We start from the raw sequence: 24,697 nt of genomic DNA on the forward strand, positions 1-24,697 counted from the left end.
CATTCACAAGAGGCATGAATGACCACATGACAGTGCTGCCGGTATACCCTAAACCACACGACAAGAGGACAAAAGCTACTAGCATAAGAACTCGACCAGTAGGAAAATTGCAAAATAATTCATAATGCCCACGCTATATACATCGGGTCCCTTTCGCGTGGATGTGTGCAGTCATGTGTGACGAGCACGTGCATGCTGACGCCGCAACTGCAGCAGGTCAGTATCCATGACAACAGTAAAGCAATGTGGGAAGAAGTGAATAGACCTGAATAAAGGCGTTCTTGAGGCTAAAATTGATCGCCTAGTTCCAGTCTGAAAAAGAGTAAACTGACTCGTCCATTTTTGCTGATCTTTAATTGGTGAGCGTAAATAATTCATTTTCAGGATATAAAAAGCAAAGGTTCTATTATTTATTAAAATACACAAAGCCATCCACCTGTGAAGCCTACGAACTCCATTTAGCGTATTTTCTTGAAAAATGTCAGAATTCGGCGCAAATTTTTATTTCATTATTGATGCATTATAAATCTACCTGCGCTGCTGAGACGACAAAGAAAGCTACGACTGTTTCATTTGCGTAAGTGATTTCCCAGGAAGCAGTCATAGACAGACAACGTACGCGTTGCTGTGTTCAAAATGGCGACCATCAATTCAGGTAATTTTTCCGTGTCTGTCTTTATACAGAATAAGACTATTGTGTTTTAAAGTATTTATCTTACTGTTATATAAGAAAATGCATGCATTGCTTCTGCTGGTACCTCTGTTCTACAAAAATGCTCTTCCTAATGTGCCGAAATAACCCTTCAAAACAAAGTCGACGGTGACCGAACCGGTCGCGGTGCAGTGATGCTATCGTCGTGCGTGAAACTAGTGACGATGACATACATGATGTAGAAGTACGCATGATAGGCTAGTATAGTGGGCATGATGATGGGCAGTGTAGGCCTAGGCCTAATCATTGTTGGCCTGTTTTGTTTAGTTAAACTGGCTCCAAAAAAGTCGGTCATTGATTAGCCTGTGGGCGATTGTGAACAAATGCTTTGGCAAACGTTCATATTGACATGCATCCCTTTCAGTGACGGAAACTATGTTCACTAGTCAATGGTAGGCCTCAATTCAATTGCAGAAACTGTGAAACATTACAATGTATCAGTAGGTTTAGGCATGTCTGTTATGCCTAAATTATGGTGAAGACAATGGCACAAGTGTTTAAACCATGTCAAGCATGTAAACCGAGTGGAATTTCTGGAAAGAGATCCACATACGGACGCCATTTGATACCCTGTGCACAAACCCTAGCCTATATGAGACTGGTCTGCAAAAATGTTTTCTAAGTAAACGACTTATCGATAAATCAATCAATCTTGGTTTTTTTTCCCACACAACAGAACAGTAAATATCACAGATTTACAGCAATAAATGTGGATGGGGGCTCTAGAAACCAGAGCTTGTCTGGAAGTGGCCCCCAGAAATAAAGTAAAATGACAACTACGAATACACACACTTTTACAAACATATACGTACATGTAAACATGACAGAAATTACAAGGGACAAATAGTACAAGTAAAACTTGTTCATGAATAATTAATGTAAAGATAATTATTCAGTAAATGATGGTATTTTCCCTCCTAAATTGAACTTTACGAATATGTTTTTGCTTTCTTATGGCTAATGGGACACTTTAGGGAATAACTACTGGCATCGGTATATGGAACCCTTTTCCAACCATGCGACTAAAAACTGAACATTCCTAAAGTAAATAAGTGGATTGTGGAAGTGCGCCATTACCGTGACTGCCCTGCAACTGACCAAAAACAAATGAAAAAGGAAAAAAATAGAAGTCAGTCAGCCTGCTTCATTCACATTTTATTTTTATTTTTATTAATTTCAGAATTTTTGAAACTGTTTAGAAATAGAGCATGACAAATGTCAAGAAATTTTACTTTACGTTACTCAGCATTAGCTTAGTTGATCACAAAAGGAAACCGCGACATTTGAAAGAAATTTGCCAAGGCCATGAAGAGGGATGCAGTTGGCACCTTTTGACCTTATTTTCCTTGCTATTCCTCTGGTAGGAGGTGATGCTACTGACCCTGTGGAACCAATGGAGTTCCAGGAGGAAGAACTGGCTAAGTCAAGGTATATTACGTTCAACGTAACTGGCTCCTGACTGCTGCACATAAGAAAGTAAAGAGACGTATTGTTTTAGATTTGTGCAGCTTGGTTTTGTATGCGCTGCGAATGAGCTTTGTCTGTAATGTACTAAAGTGCAATGTCATTTTGAACCAGGAAGTATGGAGAAATGAATGGAGAACTCGTACATGTTGGTTCACACGCTGGTTCTCGCGCTGACGTATTCACTTTGGTACTGTCTATAGCCTACAGTGGGAAAGGTGTCAGCATGTAAATTATGGAAAATACTTGTAGCGTTTCCTCAAAAAAAACCCCAAAAAACAGTTACAGGTTGTCAGTGAACTTTAACTTGATGGAACTATTGTTTTACTTGGCCATCTGAAAATGATTGCTAGTTTGTGTTTTCATAACCATTCATATTTGAATGATGCATTTTGTTTTAAACTTGCAGTTCAAGCATAGCCGATACGAAATTCGACATGACAATTGGCCACATAGAAGACATAATCATGGGTAAGTTTCCCTTCTGTGAAGGCACAGATTTGGTTTTATTACATTTAACTGTCGTGGGCACCAGTAAAAATAAGCCCAAGTGCACTTTGTTAATCGTCACACCCTTGGGGCTGCTCACAGAATTCTTGTGAAGGGTTAGGCCCTCCAAAATAGTCTTTTGTCTCTGATCAGCACGTGTGTCGATTTCAAGCATGCGCATCGGTCCCTCTGTTGCCGCACTGCGTCATCATTTTTGTGGGCAGCTCGATCTTTTACTCGGGGCGATAGATCCCGATGAGACTGATGCTGAACAATGATAGCAGACTATGGATAAGAAGTTGTTTGTTGTCAGTTTATAATCATAATAAAGCTGGTCTAGTTCCCTGACTCGACAATGTGTGTCTGCAATTGTCTGTACAATCCAACCACAGAGGAGAAAAAAAAAGCCCTGTTTCCGCATCAATCCCGGATCATCAGTCTGACCAAAAGAACTCTCTCCCATCGTTGTAACCATCTCCTGATAAAAAAACATTTGGGGTGTAATTTGACAAAATTTAGTGTGTTTTCAAGTTGATTTCTCTTGGTTACACTCTTGAGGAGTCTATGGCCTGTTCAGCCAAATATTTGGAGTGAGCTGGGAAATTTAATTTATTGAGGCCAGTGTTTGCTTGCAGTTATTTAATTAAGCATGCAACTTGGAGTAAAATTGATACATGTTTTTGCAATCTTTCACAGAGGATGAGTTCCAGAGACTGCAGAACGACTTCTTGGAGAAAAACTACCTTCACTTTGAGGACACAGAAGAGAACAAGTTCATCTACACTGATATATTTAAAGAATATGTAAGACAGTCGGACCCTTGGCCATCAGAATAATTGTTTTGTATCGGTCAAGTTCACAGGCTTTTGAAATTTTGGAAACGATGAACTCAGTATTAAACTCACGGGCAATGGAACTATCTCAACCGCTACTCATGGAATAGTGTTTATTCATTAAGACATGTGTCAGCATGAGTGATCATAACTCCCAGCAAAGTTGTTGCAGATGTTGATTTTCAACACTTACCCCTAGGGCTGTGCCGAACATCCCAATAACCAAATATTTGATCGAGTGTTGAATATTCAAATATTAGTTTTAAAATTTGAATATTTGAATGTAAAATTCATGAAAAGTAAGGGAAATTTTTCTTTTGTTTTAAATGAGAAACATTGCACTATGGAGGCTTGTTTCAAGCAGATTCAAATGAAAAGCGTCAGAAATTTACAACGATTTTAAAAGTAAATTACATGTATTCATTAAACAACTTAAAAGGAATAGAAATTTTCCACAGGTCTTCATTCATCTCTTAAATCTTGCTAATTGTGGCTGGAGATACTTCGAGATGTGAGAAGCTATTATATTGATCATAATGTACAAATGTGTTCTAAAGTCCAACTCGGCTAAAATGAGAAGCCCGCTGAATGCAGTAAACTGTAAATTGGATTTCGAAGTGTTTATGTTGTATTTGATAAACACCAGCCTTTGAGCCACTGCGGACTGAAAAACACTGTACATGTACTAAGTCTTGTGTAATTTAGAAGTTCCTTTTTCCCACTTCCTGGTCGTATGCATATGCACCAACAGTAAATCTTTCTTTTTCATAACTCTAGAACCTCCTGATTGAAAAGTACATTGAGGACCAGCTAGTAGCTCGAATACCTGGCTTTGACATGGAAGACTTCACCAAACAACTACAGTAAGGCAGCCCCCCCAAAAATTACCCTGTAGAAATGGATATTGTAGCAGTAGAGCTGGGACATGAGGCAAACAGTGTGGGGCTTGTGTTCTCGTACCACTGCCATTTCCAACCCTGCGGACAAGATGCATGCCCTTCTTTCAAAAGAAAACCACAATTTTATGGTGACAAAATCGTGTCTCTCACAACTCCGTCTCACACCATCGCTAACACCTTTTAACCAGTTTGCAAGTTTAAAACCCGCCCAACACAAATATAGATTCTTAAAGTGTCGAGAAGCAGCAGAACTTGACGGTGACGTCAATCATTTTTTTTCCCATCTACAGAAAGAGAAAGAATCTTGATGGGGAGATTTTTGAGATCCTCCTGACATTCTCCGACTTCCTCTCATTCAAGGAGATGTTTCTAGATTTCAGGGCGGTGAGTACGGACATTATTTAACCTCGATAAACGTCGTTTGTCTCCAGAAAAAGCATTAACTTTTTTCGTTTGGCTAAATCGATTCAAATATCAACCCCGTTGCCCATTTCAAAACAAAAGAATAACACTTTTGCAGGACACAAGGTCAATAATCAGTCTACATGTTGTCATGTTTTTTCCTTTCCCTTGTACGAAAGTAAACGGAGATTCCTTTGGTATTGAGGTCTGTGTACACTATGACAGGTAAACTTATCTGAGGATAATCTATCACGCCACAAAATAACTTACGTACACATTTATGTGTTGCTGTCTGGTGGAGACCACACACGTGTTGAAGTACATATATTATTGAGAGTCCGTGACAATTCAGTCCAGAAATTCCTAGTGATAAGCACATGGCTTCAAACCTTTACTAGAGTTGTCTAAAATATTCAGAGCTTAAAAACTTAGAGGGCCTATTTTTATAGTCAATCTGAACAAAATTTGTGACGAGCCATTTGTTTTTCACATTTGCCTGTGTATTTGTTTAAGCCATCAAATTTTCTTAAAAGAAATCTTTACCTCAAGACAGACCGGGCTAGGGCTGATACGTTTGTGTGTAATATTCACCATTCTTTTTGAAGACAAGGTACTGTGTGTCATATCGTTGGTCTTTGACAAAGCCTGCAATTTTTCATCGTGAGGACTTGGCAAAGGATTTCCTCCCGAGCACAGAAAAAGGCTTTTGTTTCTTTATATTGCCTTCCTCAGTCTGAATGTTGCAAAGCTCACCCGGCAGTTACACTTGGAGGTTCATGTACATTAGGATCGTTCACCATACAAATGCCAGCCGGTGTCGGTCGGGAGATACACTGTCATTTGTCAACCCAGAAACTCACTGTTATGTCTGCCCTTGATCCATAGTTTATGATCATGGCCATTAAACACAGTAGACATTGACAATTACGGACTACACAATAAAAGAAAATCATTCCTGCAAGATCGTTCTCAAAGGAATATTGAGTCATATATCTGCAGATGGCTATTTTTAACCCACTTTTAAATGTCAAACAGACCATTTGGTTTTTATTGGCACAACTGCAGTAAATGAAAAAGTGGTCATAAATGAAAAATTTGTCAGCAGTTTTAGTGAAGTTGTAGTTGTATTAATTTTGTCGATCCTCGTCCGACAAATATTTCTGAACTTAGTTCAGTTATGCTGTATTTTTTTACAAGAATGTACAAATGCATCCAAGGTACAAAGACCACCCTGAACTTTTTTGTTTAATTCCAATTTTATTGAACGAAAATGGTCACGTTGGTTTTAGTGTTTATATGCACAAAGGACTGTATAATTATGCTTCGAAAAGCATTGTTTGTCTTTAAAGTCCTGGAAAATTGTCTGATTCGTTACCCCTCGAGCATGGCAAATGATTTCCACCAGTTAGTAACTGACTAAACCTAGAATATGTCTCAAGGCGCCTGTAGCAGCCTTGCGATCCTTTCTTCCCTGGAAGTGTAGGTTTACTCCTTCAGAAATAGCCTTTGCAGCCTGTGAAACGTCCCGGTGTGATTGAAGCCTTGCTCACCCAGGGTTTTTTTAGCTCAAAGGTCTTTGACTTTTTGCACCCTGTTGACCCTTTGCCCTTTGTTATGACCGTAACAGGCCAAAGAGGGCAGGACGGTTGACCTCAGTGCGGGCCTCATTGTCACCCCGTTCGCTGCACCAGAGACAGTTGCGCAAGCTGTGACACATGGGGCGACACAACGCACCACATGCCCCCAAGACACTTCACAACCGGGCTCGTCCAAATAGCCTCTGTGGAGATGACTGCTTTAGGTGCTGAAGTTTCTTTTTTTTTTCACTCTTTTTGGTTTTATTTGAGATTTGTGACACCTTGCGTCAGGCGTCCCTTTGCTCATTGTCTGATTTGTCTACTTGTTTTGATGTGTAGATTTTTTTTTAATGTTTGCCTTAAGTTGTAAATCCAAAGTGTGATTTCCAGACTTGATCACAAGTTTCTTGTGCATTTGCTAAAACGAAAAACTGCAGCATTTTCCTTCTTCGAATGCATTAAATACACCCTAACCCTTTTCAGGGTTGAAGACAGATGGATTTCTTTCTTGAACCTCTGACAATCTCCTGCAGTACTTTTGGATACCATTTTCAAGACATTTACCTTTTGGCAATCAGTGGATTTGTAGGGATTAATTTTTTTAGGTTACAAGCAATTGTCAATAACTTCTGCAAAACCTTGTAGGGAAGATAACCTGAAGGCTTGCTATTTCTCACCTGGAAATTCTTGTAAATTTTGTCTCTGTCAACGCATGACAGGGAGTTTATGTGCAAGTTTCACTCCACTCTGGAAAAGCATTTCCAGAAAAAATTCATTCTTTGTTAAGGGTAGTTAAAAAGATAATGTAAAATTCACTGCTTAAAATATTAAAGTTTCAAAAGCAAACTTTGCATTTGATAAAGTTGTAATTGTCTTCTCAGTTTAAAGACCTACTTCTCTTCGAATTGACTACGATCTTAGAGATACAAATTGTACTTATTTCAAAAGTTCGAAATCTAATCATAGCTACTCTGTACATAATTTTAAAAATCTTATTGCAGTAGTTACTCTAATGATTATTACATAACTGTATTCTGTGATCGTTTGACAGTACTTACTCTCTGTATTCATGTGTTAGCAGTACCAATTCTCTGATTGGTATTTTCATGTTTAATTGTTTTTTTGATGAGGCTTATCGTCAAAACGTTCAGCTTTCAAATAGAATACAGTATCATTTGAATATTCCGTCAGTGTAAATACTCTCTCCATGGCAGAGACACCTGCAACACACCCGTTATTTGAACATGCTATTCAAGGACGTGTGTATTCTGCCATTATCAGCAAGCATTTCCATGTCAAAGACACAAATATCTGGCCTTGCAAGATACTCATGGCAAACTGTAATATTTATTTGTACATACGTGTATGTTGACATTTCGGAATTAAATAAATTGTGAAGTTAACACAGGTACCGCCCAATGAGTGTTCTGAGCTTTCCAAAACGAGTTGCCGGGGAATAAAACAGAAACTCAAAACACAGAACGAGCAAAACTCTACAGGACTTTACACAGAATTTTTTTTTATTGATACAAAGCCCAAAGAGAAATCTTCATCTCAATATGTCCCGCTATATTATTCAACTTGCCCCACTAACACCTGTAGCAATGTGCAACTTGAAGTATGCATTCAAAAGCATTTCACACACCCGAAGGAAAGAGAGCTTTGCCAACCAACTCTTTGCCAGTAATGCCATGGAATTATGACCCTAAAGCATGAAACGTATTCATTCACACGTCGCTATCTGCTTCCCAACCCGTACCCAACGCCTTTCACCCCAAGGCTTTGTCACAAGTTTCCCAAATGCTCTGGAATTAGACTTTTTTTCTTTACAGTTTGTCCCCTCAGTTGGCTCCCTTGGAAAGCATTTGTGGGCCCCCCCTCCATTGTAAGACAAAGAACTGGGTACTTATCACCATTTACATGGTGCTTGAAGACTCTACATATTAAAACTATCGCACAGTGGTTTTCTTGTAAGACTGCACTGATAGCAGATAAGGAGCACAATAGGATGACAAACTGCTATGTTTAGGCAGCTGAACAATTTTTCAAAGTTATTGCGCAGAGACAGCACAATAACTCGTCAGTAAGTGCGCTGAAGTGGTTTCATTAGGTATGATGTCACAGACTGACTGGTATGGTTATGTAGTCTTGGCACCTTCCATTCTTTCTGTAGGGGGCTACTGTTAGTGCTGTGGAGGGTCAGGAACTGGTAAACCGAGCAGCCCTAACCTGAGTAAATGTTAAATGCCTTGCAGCATACCATTTTCCATCATCACATTTTTTATAGATCGTCTATGAAAATGGTCCCTTGCAGACAACAGTATGACATCCTGCATATAGCATGTACACAGGATTTTCAAGATGTATTTTTGCGTAGGGGAGATGTTAATCTCGTTATATAAATGTACACAGGATGTGTACACGGTATGATGACTGTCATGGCATCCTTCAAAGCCTGCGCATGAAAAAAAATAATATTCTGAGACGTTTTCAATTGGGATCCAGGAGACTGCAGTCAGAACTGCTTAGTTCATGAGTACTTCCATCTGGACCAGTCTGGCATTGGTGTCGCCGGGCATTCGGTAAGGCAGCATACCGGCAAAGGTGATGAGAGACTTGGCCTGCTTCCTCAGGTGGGCGAGGTACTGGAAACGAAAAAAAGGCAAAGACTTCATGTAACTTTAAAACTTTCACAGCAGGGTTAAACAAAAAAACCGACTCTGTAAAACCGGGTGCACTTTGACTTGGGCAAATCTTGAGATGAGATGTCAAGCATCAACGTAAGAGCGTCTCAATATTTTGAGCAATTGGAACTGGCGTCCCCTGTTCTTCCCACACGGCAAGGGCACACTTAGACTGTTCTAAAAACAGGTACTGTCTGCGGCTAACGCAATTTCACCAAAGCACGCTCAGCTTTGGAAAATGAGTAACTTGGAGCTCATCCCAAGTTGGTTTAGCACAAGGAACACTGCTACCTTCCCTCAAATTTCTTTATCCTTTTTTGTGTTGTGTTTTGAGTGGTTTGTAATATTTCACAACATGAATGACAGACAAATTGGGCAAAGAGACCTACAAGATAAGCTGACCCTATGTGACAAGGGATTCACTGGCTTTAATAGTCCAACATTCTACAGCTGTGGCTGAAGTCAGCAAAGCAGCTATCAGCCAACGGCTTCCAATGACATGCATGTTATTGTATTAAAGCCAAGGCCTTCCAATACAGCTATTTTCACACTGCCAGACTTGACCGTGTCGTCTTGCTCACCGACTCTTTTCCTCCGTCCTCCAATCGGACTGTCGCTCTTCCCTGGGCATTCTGCAGGGTGCTGTTACGAATCGCGCGGTACTTGGTGTGCAAGATGTTCATGGTGGCTAGCAATATGTCGGGCATGTTTCGTCTCACCTTTTCAAGATCAGAGATAACATATTTCAAGTTTGACTAGACGGACTCTGTCTCCGAGCATTTTCTCCGCGTAAAGGTTTGCTGGCAAGTCCTGCACCAGTTGACAGGCTATCGAAATGTTTACGGCCAACCAATTAAAAGGAAACTTGCTAGGTCTAAACAGAAACAGTGCTCTACAAGAGAGCCATCAGTACAGAGGTGATATAAACTATACATGTACAAATTGCGAGTTCATATCTTACATCAGTTCAGCATCTTCATTAGCCTTAACCAGGGGGATGAGTGCCCTCTGAAAAGTCTGAGTACAAGAATGAGCAACAGGCTGCCTGACAACGGGAGAGTCAAAAGGCAAATCAAAGAAGTTTGGCAATCAGTTTTTGGGAAATCAAAGAACTAAAATCCTCACCTCATCTGTGTACTGCTTGAAAGCATTCACTTTGTCATCGACTGTCTCTGGGGTAAGGGGCACCAGCTGTAGAGATGTCATCGTCTGGAATGGAGACAAAAACACAGTAACTTCATCTCAGTTAACAGTGGTGGAAACTTGAAAATCAGCCGTGCTTTATTTTCAGAAAGGACTAAAAACTGTCTTGTTTTCCTTATAAAGTCAGACTTCTGAACAAAGTGGTGCTTCTCTGACCTCTAGGGCCCTGTCCAGCTCTCTGCCGTGGTACTGGTCAAAGAAGGTCATCAGGTCAAGCAGAAGGTAGAAGGACTTGGTATTGGCTTGGTTGCCGGTGACACACTGTGATCGAAATCTATTGAGAGAGCAAACAATGTATGAATTCTCCCATGAGGGAAACAATATGTATTTATTCAAGGCCATCAGTTTAACCACTACCTGCCGGGTGGAATTTTCTTGAGCGGGATGTAATGGCGAGACCTTTTCAAGATTTTCCCTTTTCAAAATTCTTAAAAACTTATGTGTTCATTTACTGGATGTTTACACCCACACGAACGACTCTCTGGTGGCTACTCTAGTCTGTCAGGCAACCTTCAATGATGCCAGAGTATTCAGCCCAAGCCTGCAGCCCTGTAAAAGAGAGTCTAGAATTATGTGGTGTTGCATAATTTCCTTTGTTCCAGTAAATGCCAGTAGCATCTTTCATACGCAGCTGGATTAGCGAGCAGCGGAGCTGTGTCGCTCATCAATGGGGCCCTGGAGCACTTTTGTCCGCGGTGGTAATCCGTGGGTGCACTATGCCCAAATACAGTGGTATACTGTTTCAAAACAGTGCCGGGTTACCTTTGAAAAATGGAAGTCGAAAAATGATGGCAATTCCCAGCAGCAGGTCCTTTGTTCCGAGTACAGTCTTTTGTTACACTGACCAGCTCTTTTGTCCAAAACTGGGCACCCCGGCTCACACGGTGCCCAAAACTGGGCTCCCCGGCGGGAAGCAGTTAACCCCTTCTCACTGGGAAGCGGAAAGAGCCACTGTAAAAATTGAGATCCCTCAGCCCGCTTTTCAGCTATTATTCTTGGCCCACGCTCAAGCGAACACGGTGAAAGAAGGCAGACCCTGGCTCTTGTATATGTTGGTAATTGGCCTTTGTGTGTTGCCAAGAAATGTAAAGGCCGATTTTGCATCATAATCACCAGCTTCACAATAGTCCCCATTTTGAAAAGAGGCAACGGGAATGTGGAAGCGTGAGTAGAGCCACATGCCACCGAACAATGAGCCTTTTCACTGTGTAAATCAAAGCGTGTAGAGCACGCAGGGCCACAAATCGAGAATTTGCGGTTTGGCAGGTGGCCTTTGTGGTCAAGCGAGGCTGGAATTCTTGGAGTCGGCTTTCAGAAAAAAGTCCCGACGTCAAGGGGTTAAGCTGCTCACTAAAGCCACTGTTATTCCAAAAAAAACAACCAAGAAAATTACCTTCCCGCAATGGCCACGGCCAGCGTCTGCAGCCTCTGTCGGTCCGACTGCCCACTTTTGGGAACCGCAACAATCGGACTCAGTAAACGATTCAAGATTTCAAGAACCTTGTCGGCATTCTGGAATGAGAGAGAAAAATGTGACCACTTAAAAGTGATCTGTTACAAAAGTATCTGACGCCATCCATGAGGCTCCCTGCAACATTGCAACTGAACTAGGCATTTCTGGAAAAGGAACTTTGGGGACAAGTATAAAGGAGAACATTTATTTGTGGGAATCGGGAGTGCATTTACAACACATAAGAGTGTCATACCTTCCTTGAAGTGTACCCGCAATGAATTTTTCTTTGACACAATCTTTCTGCATCTTTGTACTTTTCCTCAATGTATGAAAACCCTTACACACTCCCATTTGGTTAAATGCACGGGAAAGTGCACACTTTTAAACAAGCAAAATTATCCATGTTTTCTCGGACAACTGAGGGCGCTGTTGCTGTGAAGTCATCTAGGGAAGACATGGTTCAGTGCATAGGTATTTCTGTTCAAATTGTGAACCCAGAATTTACTAACAGAAAACATTTCTGAGAGAGGGATTGATGATTTGTTATTGCTATGCACATAAACAACAATGAATCCAGTGAAGAAGAGAAAACTCAGTCCAAGAAAATCTACCAAACCGCAGGACTTTTTTGTGTACAAACCAATGTAACATTGAGGCTTTCTTCCTGAGATGACATCACAGTTATGTTCATGAATATGGAAATACTCATTAGCATAAAAGCAAACAAAGCATTAAAATACCCTTGGAAATACTGAAACCAAAGTTGAAAATAAGGTTTACTGAGCCACAAAGGTGCATTTCACAGGTTTGTAAGCAAAACCATGGATTGCAGCTACCCTTTCAACAACAGGAAAATATGTTCAAGTATCGACTGTGATGTTAAAAAGTGGTCATGGTTCAACATAACAAAAAGCACACCTTCTCACATCAAATGTGTTACCGTTAATAAAACATCCATACCGTAAACAAATAAATCGGGGATGAGATTGGGATATGAAGAAAACCACCAGAAACATCCTGCAGGGTTGCTGTAACAGTGACAATGACTTACAGGGACTTTGCACGGATGACAGGGCATGAGTTATCTCCAAGACAGGATTTATCATGTGAATTTTTCACTTGGCGGACTGATTAGACCTCTAAAATTTCCTGAACATTTGGCTCAAGACTCCCCAAATCGAGGGATATCCTGAGAAGTTACCACCCGATATATTTGATGTTACAACAAAACTGATCCAACTTTTGAATGCCATCATCGGCACGGTTCGCCGACTCACCCCGGCCAGGTCATACAGTTTGACTGCGTCCTCAAAAAGCCCCTTGGCCTCTGTGTCCCGGGCCACCGTCTCCACAATCCGCTGTGTGTTGGCCTGGAACTTGTCCACGGCGCCGGGCCGACGGGTGCCGTCCGACCCCAGCCGGCCCAGGAGGGCGTCAAACTCCCGCGTCTCGATGACCATCTCACTCAGGCAGGCGACAAAGAGGTTCTCCCCCTTGGGGTCCTTCAGGCCTCTGAGGGGGGTGGGGACAGAAGGCAAGAGGGGGTGGAGTGGGAGGGGAATAAGATTACAAGCCCTTGCATTCTGCAGTGGTGCACACAAAGCTGACGATCTTCTACTTCATCTGATTTGGTGAGAGAAATGACCTCAACAAGCTGAGCAGTTGACCAGCAAAAACCTCCACTAGCAAGCAGAAGGTTGGGGAGTCAAGTCCTAGAAGAGTGTGCCCATGAATTGATCCTTTATGTCTTACTGGCTCTTGGACAGCACTGACTGTAGTGAGCTCATAAAATTGTGTCACATGGCAAAACCTAACAAGCATGACACGTACGGCACAGAGTCGAGGAAAAATTCCTTAAAGCATCTCATTAATAATATTTCTTAAATGCTGCCCTCAGCCCCCAGGTCCGTGACCAGCGAGGTCCACAGGACCCAGGGGTCCCTCTGTATGTCTAGCATTGCATAGCATTCCTCCAAACACCAGACAAGTCTAGTATCCAGAGTCCCGCTGTGCTACGAGCGCAAGGATTGGTATCATCACAGGGCCATTGACTAACAGGTAAACAGCGTCTCACGCTACGGCTAGAGAAAAAGATGTGCACCAAAGAAGCCACTAGCTAGTAATCATAGCCATTTACCACATCATCACAGTTCGACTTCTAAACTGGAATAGGGTTTATATGTCTTTCTTTGGCGCCTTTGAACAGCCAGAGTGACAGCCAACATATTTTTACATATGTAAACATATGTAAACATTGTAAAAGGTCAGTGCTTCTTTTAAAAAATAGCTCATTGCATCATAAAGGAATTTTAAAGCAAACAACATAATTTCAGTTTAGCAAAGCTGTGAAGCTACTACTTAGAACAATGAAGCTTGATTACAATCCTCAGCAAAAATCAGCCGAGGACTAATAAACTCTTAGCACAACAGCTTTGCCGGTAGCCCTGTTCTGGGCACTTTGTCGTTGGATACATTTTTTTCTTTAGCCAAACTGTTCTGTTCTTAACAACTTTCTATGTGCTAAGCAGATAGCCCTGCCCCCCATACCTGAGCAAGTAGAAGTACTGCAGTGCCTCCCTGGGGTCGGTGTTCTCAAACTTAGAGGTGTACATGCTGATGAGACGAGCAAAGTTGAGTCTCCTCATGGGCGGAGGGTCGTCCAGGTGCTTGCTCACTGTGAAAAGATAAAAATCAGTGAAGGATTAGTGTTTAATCTCCACAGTATTACGTAAATAAGCCTTTTGCGATTTGAATTTGAATCAAATCTGGCACCCTGAATTCTTAAAATTCACATGAACATAACAATTTGAATTCCCCAGACTAAGGACACTGTTGTTATTACTCATTCAGGGCAAGCTTTTGCATAGCGACCACCATTTCTGGAATAGACTGGTTTCTTATCCATTGAACACAGCGTATTGGTACAAGGCGGTTCTTATGTAGCTAAGCAAAAGCTGGCCCCAAATCATGAGGTATAGCAAAAGTGTCTTCAGTATAAGAAATTCAAATTGTTATGTTCATGTGAATTTTAAGAACTCAGGGTGCCAGATTTTATTCAAATTTATCTCACAAAAGACTACTGTACAGAGTGGCCAAGTACAGAAAAGTTGTGCTTTAAAAACGTAGTTACCAGGCACTATATCAGGTGATATGCATTTCTGATTGGTATAGACTGATTCCTTTCACTTTTCTGCAAAAAATCTGATTCAGAGGTAAATGTGTCGATATTGTTTGTGTGTAGTAAAAATTTAAATCCGCACAACAAAGGTCATCACAGTAAATGGCTTTTTTTGACAAATTTAAGAACATGGCTTAACTGTAACATCAACAAGGTAAACTGGTGTACGACATATCCACATACACAGTTCAGTTCTCTGTGGTGTTGCATAGAAAGCATGCTGTGCAATCCTTGCTGACTCAAATTAACCTGCTTAAGTTTCTGCTGAGCACTTTCAGATTCTTCCGAGATGCAACAACAACAGCCGAAGACCCCACAGGCGCATTCTACATACGTAAACTTCAGCGGGCCTCTAGACCCACGTCCAAATAACAGTGGATTTTCTCTTCTCTTTTCAGTGCTGCAAACTGCCCAACAGTCTCCTGGTGTGAACCTGGCGGTCTGGACGACGTGCCAGGGTCACTCTACGGTCATTTGCAAAAGTTTAGGACCACCCATAGAAAATGCATTAACCTGAAGGAAAACCAAACTGAAACCAACCAATCCTGGCAACTTATATTTATTTTCAATGTGTAATCTTGGTACCTTGGTTGAACATTTTTGACTACATTTCCATGATTTGACATGTTAACAGTCTAATATTCAGTGTTCCGTCCTTTATTTCTGATTGCTAAGATTGGCTTTTTTTCCCAAGCTGCCTTACAGACAAAATGTCATACAAAACCTGCCTTTGCAAAAGAATTTCATTCAAATGGGTATATAGCACTACACTGATGTTATGCAACACTGTAAAATCATGTTAAGTAATCATTCAATGAGACAATGTAATGCAGGCCCAGTGACAGAAATACCAACAAAATTCCAGGTGGTCCTAAACTTTTGCAAATGACTGTAAACCTCTGCCGAGGGATTTCAGGAAAACAGAATTTCACGACATACAAAAATCTGTTTCCTTTCCCGACATACTGCAAGAGAAGGTACTCACAAACTTGCATCTGGATATTTGCCGGCAGGACCAGCAGCCCCATCTCGTACAGCACGATGGCGGCATGCACGGCGTGGCAGCGCAGCCGCAGGTCTGACCGTGCCAGGAACTCCACGGCCGCCTCAAACTGAGCTGAGAGGAAGAGGACCTGGAAGTAGAGGTAAGGGTTCTGGGCGGCGCTGAAGTGACCCTCGCCGTACTCCTCCAGGAGGGTGGTCTGGAGCTGGGGGAGGGTGAGGCGGTCGGAGGAACTGGGACCTGAGTCCTCGACGAAACTGACTTGGCTCAGCTGGGGGGGGGGTTGAGACCACGGAAATATTGCTCAAAATTATAACAATAATAGTTCCAGGAATGGCACCGTGGAGACATTGCATGGACTTGTGTACAAACTTTGAAAGGAACTTCAAAGCTGTAAAGCCTATTGAAAACAATACAAACATGAAACCCCAAATTACATGAGTTTCTGACAAAATGAAAATAAAATTCCATCTCCTAAAGGCTGAAACACTCAAGACCTCGAAATGTCCCCCTAATGCCCAAAGTCTACCCATGGTTACACTCCTTACTCCACAAGTTCTCCATCATACCATTATAAATATAATTTGAAGCTTATGTTACATAACCTGTTTAAAAATGAACTGCACGCAGAGAAAATACAAATTTGAACTATGAAACGTCTCCAAATCAACCACAGCAAAAAGGAAACAGCAACATCAAAGCATTTGGTTGGAACGGATTGTAAATTCTGGATATGCACAGTCACATCCTGCATATTTAATTCTTTAGATAAAACTTGACCCTTCCCACTGGGACCACAGTTCCAGTGGCTCTTATTCCATGTCCCATTTTTGCTTCTTACTGAAAAAGCATTAACTCTAACCACCCCCCAAAATCTATCAAAATCCATTTCCCCATGCTGGGGGGATAATGTCTGACTTGGTCCAGGAGCCCTGGAGCACTGCCATGGCATTCAGTGCACGTTGTCGTGGCAACGGTCCTGATGACATCATATAAGCCATCTGTAATAGGTCCATCAACAATGACTATCATGCCAGTGGAGGGCTTTTCAGCAAGCAACATGGACTGCACAGGGAGTGTTGGATTTTAATGGATATGGACCAGTGTCTAGCGAAAGGCATTGTAAGTTGGGGTTAAAAATTTTTTTAACAAAAACGCTTTTCTGTTACTATTCTGATCAGTCAATCAACCAAAAATCACGCCTCCAAAGTTTTCCATCGCGACCACCACTGTCTCCTTCAATTTTATTTTATCTAAACATTCAATCTACCTTCATCCATAGATAGTCCTCTGTCTTGCTTATAACTTCTGAGTGACTGTCGGTTGTGTCACAACATCCGATGAGACAGTATACAGCTCTGTATGGTACGGGGGCATGACGCAAAAACATTAGCACGTTAAAATGTTACAACAATTCCATTCCCGTAGATTACAGAATGCCCTACAGCACAAGGACATCTACCCTTCAGATTTGGCATACCACACAAAACTTAGACCAAGTTGCTTCCATGATAGAACAATCTTACTAAGGGCTAGTTTCAAAAAAATGGCTGCGCAAAAATAGCAGGAACAGTGCCAAAAAGATCGCTGATGCATCGTGCGTCGACCATGCACAGCCATGTGCATCAGCTTAAACCACAAGGATGAAAAAAAACAATTTACTGTACTGTGCACGTATAAAAAAGCCAAGCTTCTTAACCCTAACAGTCCTCAATCCTTCACCCGTTGGAGGACTGTTAGGGTTAACGTGATCACCTCTTATACGGGTCCGGGCTGTTTCTGACGTTGGATCGGTAATGTATCCGTAACTTGGTCTGCATGTTTGGAGAAAGCCTAAACCAACAGAGAAACGAATGAAAGCAAAGGTTAAGAAGACCAACTCCTTTTTCAAGGGCTGTTGCAGGAGAAGAATTGGACGGTACTATGTTAAACAAGTTTGCCAAATAATTATAGTTTTATCCAGAACAACTTACCTCCTGTCTTCGCTGTCCATGTACTCCTTAAGATATTCTTCAAATTCACCCAAATCCTGACTGGACACCAAAACGCACAAAAGGTTGACACATATTTAGTTTTCAAAGAGCCAAGATAAAATTTGTGGACATTTTATTCAAGAGTATCTATGAATGTGTACACTCGCACGTTTCTGTAGTTGACACCGTGTGTTCCAATCAATTACCCAATCAACAGAAGTTCTTAATTGTTTCCAACTTCATAGCACTGTAGTGTTAAAAATGGAGAGCAACTGTAATTTGAACCTTGAAATCATCAAGATTACCACCCAGGTCTTTGCAGCATTCTGTCAGAACTCACAAAAGTATAAACCTGGTACAACTCCTTCCCATAACAACGGATGTCCCCATTTTGTACAAGATACGAAAACTGTGTCACTGAGATATTGCACCGGAGTGGATTTTGGTAAATTTAAGAATGTCCCCCCGAAAACGCTGCTCGACTTACGCTGCTCTCTGCACAGCATGCAACGTGGCATCCAGATCCCCGCAACGGAGACAGTAATAGATGATAGGCCAGACAGGCTGACCGTTGACTTCACCATCCTAGACCCAAAAGACAACACCAATGTCAAACCCGCCGGAGAAGGGTGTAAAAGTTGGAGAGGAAGCTGAGAAAGTTGTGGTATTTTCGCTTGTAACTCACCACTGCGACCTTCATCATTATGAAGAAATGCTCAAATGTCAATTTGAAATTTTCCTGTGGACTTCTTCCATCACATACCCTTTGCAGTTTTGAGTGATTTTTTATTTTCTCCTGAAGCTAGTTTGCCAAGTTACCTGGCGTGCTGCCCTCAGCCCCCAGGTCCGTGACCAGTGAGGTCCACAGGACCCAGGGGTCCCTCTGTATGTCTAGCATTGCATAGCATTCCTCCAAACACCAGACAAGTCTAGTATCCAGAGTCCAGCTATGCTACGAGCGCAAGGATTGGTATCATCACAGGGCAGTTGATCCATCTATCTGGAATTCAAATTATTTGCTCAGTATGCGTCACAGAAGTAATTCTATGCCCAAAAGCTACAAAAAATTATTAGAAACACAGCTCTGGCCTTTCCAATTTCTGTACTGTTTCATTTTCTAGTGGGAACATCAACCATTCCCAGCTAAACACAAGAGTTCCAAGCTGAAAGCAAACTGCTACCACTGCAGCAAATATATTACCGTGGGAAAGTGACAGCTCTGAGTTTGCATCAAAGTTTACATTTCTGAAGTAGCCATGCACATGAGCAGACAAGCGTTCTTTGGAGATACTCAATAGTTCCAGGAATGATGTGCACCAAACTATTGACAGGCTGCGCTACATGTGTAACACTGTGGACTGTTCTCCTACCTCAAGTCCTGGGATTGGATGGGGAAGCTTGACCTTCAGGAATCCCTGGACCAGAGGGTAGGTTCCTGGGATGCCTCCCACCTGGGCCCGCTGCAGATTCTCACCAACGATGGTGCTGATGTACTTCAGGTAGCTGGGAGGGGTCACAAAACACACCATCAGACACCATATTGTCGACAGTGGTACCAACTACATGTATGAACTTTGGGTTGTAGTCTGGCAAGGTCAGCGGGGGGTGATGGGCGTCACGCTCTGCCACAGCAGAAACTGCGGAAACTTTTATCCTAACAGGTTTCTCATAGGGCATAACAACCCTGCCCATAACAAGGTTAATGAATTCCTCTGACCCTCTGCTCACTATGAGGGAGTAAAGCTTCAGAATGGAACTAACATTCTGGATCAGCAAGTTTTCAGACTTCATTAACCCTTCGCCATGGAGGACTGCTTCTGCCGCACCATTGTGTGAGGATTAGTGCATACCACACATACAGTCTATTCACCATGCAGCTGCTGGTTCAATGGGGCCTGCTGCTGGACCAAGCCCTCCATTCAGGGCATACCACAGCCCAGCAGTTGAAGGGGTTAAGTCAAACAAAAGCTGCCTTATATCACAGGTTCAAACTTATGGCATATGACAGTAATATCACAGGTGCGTGTGGTCAGTGGGATGTTAAGTCATCTGTTGTACCTGAGTCATTTATTGGAGAACACAAGTTTTTGTTTTACCTCTTTTCCAGGAAGATCCGCGCCTGTCGTACAAACGCCATCTGCATCTCCTGTGAGCTCCTGACTTGTACCGTGTCGGCGGTGGCTACCAGGGGTACTGATGTCATCTCTCTGACCATGGCCCAGAGTTCACTCACTCGCTGTAACAGAATCAAAACCACCTCCGCTGTTTGGTGCTTAAACTGAATTTCAGGATTCGAGTAACGCTGTGACAACCAGTGTTGCATTTGAGTTCATCTCAAGTCCTTTCACAAGTCCAGTCACAAATCCCTTCACAAGGCCAGTCATAAGTAACAGGGTGAACAATGACAAAAGAATGCTTTTGTCACAGCTCATTTGAATAGCTTGTGAATTGGCTTAAGACTGAATGACTTGTGATCAACGTATAGGGACTTACAGTGACTTGTGAAGGACTCAAATACAACACTGTCGACAACTCTCCGAACAGATGCTGGTTTGGACAGCCCCAAATCGGCAGACTTCTTGCAAACATCTGTATACACACTGTCCAAGCAAGGTAACTGCTGCACATTTACAACATCCACCATAGTCGAATAAAACCTGGACATGAAAAATGTAACTCACATTGTCTTCAAACTGAAGGCTGATTTGCTCAAATAAACGGATCAGGTTCGGTCGCACACCACCACGGACAACTCTATCATTATATTTATACACCTGCACAGAAAGACAGAAGGCATACATGTTAAATGTTAAAGCCCAACTCCTCTAAGCTTGGTCACCTTCCTTTATATACAGCTATTCTTTCCTGACTAAGAGCAATTCAGTTTTCACCGGTTCCTCAAACTCCCTTCTTGTGAACAAAAGTGCAAAGGTAATCCTTTTAATATTTTATTATAAGCAAATCAGGTGCCTTCCAAGTCATTTCACTAGGAGCTCTTGCTGACAGGGTAAGGCATCCCGCACTACACTGTGTGGAGGACACTGGTATACTTGTCTGGCTGGTAAAGGTAAACACATTCTTTTGTACATTCAATGGGTTAACAGTGAAAACTACAGGGTTTTGTAATTAAGTGGCTGAGGAGAAAATATCCCTTAGCAGATTTGTTTCAGCTGAGCACAAATCAGCTGAGCACCAGTCACGGGCAATACGCACTGCATAAAATTGCACCTGGTGACTTTTTGTTTGCTAAGCAAGTATTTTCTGTGCTAGTAAGCAGTTTCACGACACCAATTTGTGTTCTGACCTCCCTGGCGTAGGCCAGCTCCATGCTGCTCATGGCGCTGCGGCCGTCCATGGCCATTGTCTCGCTCAGCACCGACTCCGTGTCCGGACCGATGTCCAGCATGTCTTCCCCAGTGCCCACCAGGGCATTTAGGATCCGCTGGCGCTGTTCCTGCCACTCAGACTGCATGGTCTCCCAGAAACGCTTCTCAGTCTGTTGTAAGGTCTACGGACAGAAAAAGGGGTCAGGGGTCAGGGGCTTGAATCCAGCTGCTAGGTTTGTGCCATGCCCTTGGGCAAGCCAGTCCCTTTCCATACACCGAAGAAGGCCTACCTCCAAAACTTGACTACACTAGTATCCACAGTACGTGACCTTGTTGGTTGTGAGGAGATTTCCGTCGTTACCCAAAATTGGCAAGAACTGTAGAAGCCTTCAAGGGTCCCCATACACTTTTTTCGGGTCACAAAATAACTACCATACAACGCAGGTCTGGCTCTCAGGACTACTGAACAGGTACATGAACACTCGAGGTATGCTTAGAATTTCCACCGGGAATGTGTGACGTCAGGTGAGTTATTTACTCGTGAATGACAGAGGGTTTGCTTTTTAAGCGAAGAAAAATGGAAGTACTTACATTCTTTTTGGTTTCCTGGATGACGGCCAGGACAGCATTCTCCCTCTCATTCCTCAGGAAGCTCTGCCGCACAAAGAATACCAAGTGTTGATTTTTACGACTTTGTTCTTTTTTTAATGTCTGCCTGTTTCTCTGTCCCTCGTCTTCGTTTTGCTTCATAAAAAATGTGCATGCAAACAATCGCTCTAATGCGACAATTACGTCAGGGCATGAATTGGCCTTTTGCTGTATGTCTTGCTTTTGGGAGGGTTTTTGTTTCGGTGAAGCTTTTCCGTAGAAGCTTCCGCTAGTTGAAAACGAGTTCTTCCTTTGTGAATTTATAATGTTTGGTTTTTCTCCACATCGTCAAATTGTATTTTTTGCATATATTCATATGCTTTGTCAATGTCATGCACTCCAACCAATCATGTAGAAACCTAACTGCACTGAACCACTGCATAGGAATGTTTGGTGTTTTTGTACCTGTATGTCGGTGTCTGCGATGGGTTCCAAGGGTTCAAACGTCTTAGTGGCACTCAATGTCTCCAGTCTCTGGGAGATTCTAGGCACATCCAGCCCCTTGGAGCCAAGGAGTATCGATCTGTACCAATAGACAAAAACCCCCCACATGACTCAGCTCCATCACTAGGTGACACTTTCCAAATTGACCCAAACAGGGGTTTACTGATCGACCAGAAAAGATATTCTGCTGTTTCAAATCTTATTCCTCCAGTGAGTGCATTCGTACTACTGCTCTTCAAAATCAAGAAGTGCACTGTCTCCCCCCCAAGTCTAAATCCCTGTAAAACACAACAAGATTTTCAAGATGTACTTTTTTTGCATTGGGGAGATGTAAATTTATATTTACATCTTGCAAAATACATCTTGAAAAATAGTTTGCGGTATCTGCTGCTGTACCTGACTCGGACCGACACTTAACAACACACTGACAACCTGTTGCAGTTCAAACAAACAATGTTACAAAACTTCCTTTGTATTTTTTTCATGGCCTCTATCTCAAGAAACAAAATAACTCCTCATAGCAACGGTCAAAGAAAAGAAAAACCCTTTATGAAAATGCACTGCACATATTTCATTTGGAGTCTAAACTGTGGTTAAAGATTATCCAAAACAGATGATCTTGTTGGATGCATTTTGACTGTATCACTAGAGTATGACAGATTTGTATTGGAACTGGGGGATTGAGGACTGCCGGGGTTAATGTCAACTCCTTACGCTTTGACATCTGCCGCATCTGGTGTCCCGACCTGTGCCGTCTTGGTCCACAGACGCTGGCTGGTCTCCATGATCTGGTGGAGGTTGCGTTCCACACGGGGCAGCTCTCCTCCGCTGTCCACATTGGCCGTCAGCTGCTCGGCATCGCGCAGGAGATCTTCAAAACTGTCCCCATCCATCTCTGCCTTTGTGTGGGAGTCAAGATCCTAGGGGAAAGCACAATAAGTGTGACCTTGCTGCCTGTAGTCATGTCATGAGAGATCACGAGAGGAAAGAAACCGCCGAGTCCAGATCAATAGACGGACACTTTTATAGTTGTATGTGTAGTACGTTCATCTGGGAGTTTCGGCAACCCAAGGTCACAGCAAATTGAAAAGGAACCTTCCATCAAGTCCATATGCATGAAATGCTAACTTTTCAGACCCCCTTCCCCCCATACACACACGCATTCCACAATTCTGGAAGACGCTGCCAGTCTGTGTGATGAGTAATGATGTAGTTTACTTATAATGGGCATTGGCATGGAAGGATAGATGGTGGGGTGGAGGATACCGTGTTTGAATTTCGATGTACAAAAGCTGTCACCAAGGCACCCAAAATATGCATATTTTTTAATCGTATTTTTAAATTTTCTTGAAATTTTATTCTTCAAACTGATGCAGAGAAAGGGCCGACAATTAAACTAAACATTGTGAACATGGTTTATACTTGTTGTAGGCCTGCTTAAACAATTCAGACTTTCGCACCTTTTCTTGAAATCGGCATGGCTTTGGACTAGCTCTACTGAGTGGAGTGTTAGTATTCCTCTTTCTCAAATTTGACCAATCCAGTCCAACATTGGAGTAATGCTCCACTCAGGAGAGCTAGTTTTGAACATAGTGCGAAGGTACACATGGTATATATATGGAGCGCAAGCAGACCCCACATTTCTGGGATAAATATTAAATAGGCCCTATTTTAAACAATTTGAGAACTACACAGTCGTTGTGTATAAAGTACCAGAATTTGTGTGATAAATAAAATTTTTTTATGGTTTTCATAGAAAATGAATACAGAAAATTGCAATTTTGACAACTGTGTCGGAAACAGACGTAGTAACAATAGGCTCTGCCGCGGGCCAAATTAGTCGGCATGCATGTGGGACGGGGTCCCGACAGGCTAGATTATTATGAACAGTCAGCCTTTACAATAAGGCCTATTACCCCAAATACAGCATTGAAACTTTACACAATGAAAAACACATGAACAAATCTACAAAAAAGTTGAAATAAACACCGCTTACCACAAAAATTCCCACAGCAAAACAACTACTGTTGTTTCGCTCGTACTTTACCGCGCACGTGGGTAGCGCCCTCACTAGTTTGAGGTTCATGCAAGATACACGCGACAGACGCCCCGGCCCCCGGGCTCCGGTCGAACTTCACTGTTTGTAGCTAGAATTACAATACATGCGGTAGCTCGGAAAAATGTACTTCTAAGGCTCATGACATGGACGAAATCCCCACCAACATGAATGCCGTGAGCCCTGTGTTTCAAAGTTCATCAGAGACCCCACTCATACACTAGCAGACAGGCTGGCTCACTAGTAATCACCATTTCACATCGCGCACGTTCCATTCCTCTGTGCCTCAAAATGCAGAGGAGGGTAGAAGATCTCTTTGAGGGATATTTACAGTTTTTATTTTGTCAACTTCA

The 24,697-nt window shown here is 42.3% G+C and overlaps 2 protein-coding genes across 3 annotated transcripts; one reads left to right on the forward strand and one right to left on the reverse strand.

The window, feature by feature from the left end:
- The first annotated feature begins 506 nt into the window (after positions 1-506).
- Positions 507-7,783, forward strand: arl2bp (ADP ribosylation factor like GTPase 2 binding protein). Its single transcript, XM_022242388.2, has 7 exons — positions 507-655; positions 2,077-2,140; positions 2,586-2,647; positions 3,362-3,468; positions 4,276-4,361; positions 4,688-4,781; positions 6,427-7,783. Exons 1-7 carry the CDS (start codon positions 637-639, stop codon positions 6,574-6,576), a joined length of 582 nt encoding a protein of 193 aa, XP_022098080.2. The 5' UTR covers positions 507-636; the 3' UTR covers positions 6,577-7,783.
- An 87-nt stretch (positions 7,784-7,870) lies between these two features.
- On the reverse strand, positions 7,871-24,375 carry nup93 (nucleoporin 93). 2 transcript variants are annotated; one of them, XM_022242386.2, is made up of 20 exons: positions 24,285-24,375; positions 23,003-23,208; positions 22,250-22,367; positions 21,788-21,850; positions 21,175-21,378; positions 20,552-20,644; positions 19,967-20,106; positions 19,241-19,373; positions 18,358-18,455; positions 17,871-17,930; positions 17,653-17,730; positions 17,168-17,255; positions 15,880-16,168; positions 14,264-14,390; positions 12,994-13,228; positions 11,657-11,775; positions 10,420-10,537; positions 10,186-10,269; positions 9,642-9,779; positions 7,871-9,021 (listed from the first exon to the last, which is right to left on the reverse strand). In XM_022242386.2, exons 1-20 carry the CDS (start codon positions 24,372-24,374, stop codon positions 8,902-8,904), a joined length of 2,601 nt encoding a protein of 866 aa, XP_022098078.2. In that variant the 5' UTR covers position 24,375; the 3' UTR covers positions 7,871-8,901. The 2 variants fall into 2 exon arrangements, with proteins under 2 accessions (XP_022098078.2, XP_022098079.2); XM_022242387.2 differs by having other exon boundaries at positions 23,003-23,242; positions 24,285-24,360.
- Between the last annotated feature and the right edge of the window lie 322 nt (positions 24,376-24,697).

This window comes from Acanthaster planci, linkage group LG06 (assembly GCF_054643075.1).
Source record: "Acanthaster planci isolate LZ-2023a linkage group LG06, COTS_SCS, whole genome shotgun sequence".
Lineage (NCBI taxonomy): Eukaryota > Metazoa > Echinodermata > Asteroidea > Valvatida > Acanthasteridae > Acanthaster > Acanthaster planci.

Coding starts and splice junctions, on each gene's coding strand:
- nup93 (XM_022242386.2), bottom strand. CDS start 24,374: ATGAACCTCAAACTAGTGAGGGCGCTACCCACGTGCGCGGTAAAGTAC. Junction 11,776..12,993: donor AACTGTATGACCTGGCCGGG/GTGAGTCGGCGA, acceptor CTCTCATTCCAG/AATGCCGACAAGGTTCTTGA. Junction 9,022..9,641: donor AGGACGGAGGAAAAGAGTCG/GTGAGCAAGACG, acceptor TTTCGTTTCCAG/TACCTCGCCCACCTGAGGAA.
- arl2bp (XM_022242388.2), top strand. Junction 2,141..2,585: donor GAAGAACTGGCTAAGTCAAG/GTATATTACGTT, acceptor TTAAACTTGCAG/TTCAAGCATAGCCGATACGA. Junction 3,469..4,275: donor CTGATATATTTAAAGAATAT/GTAAGACAGTCG, acceptor TCATAACTCTAG/AACCTCCTGATTGAAAAGTA.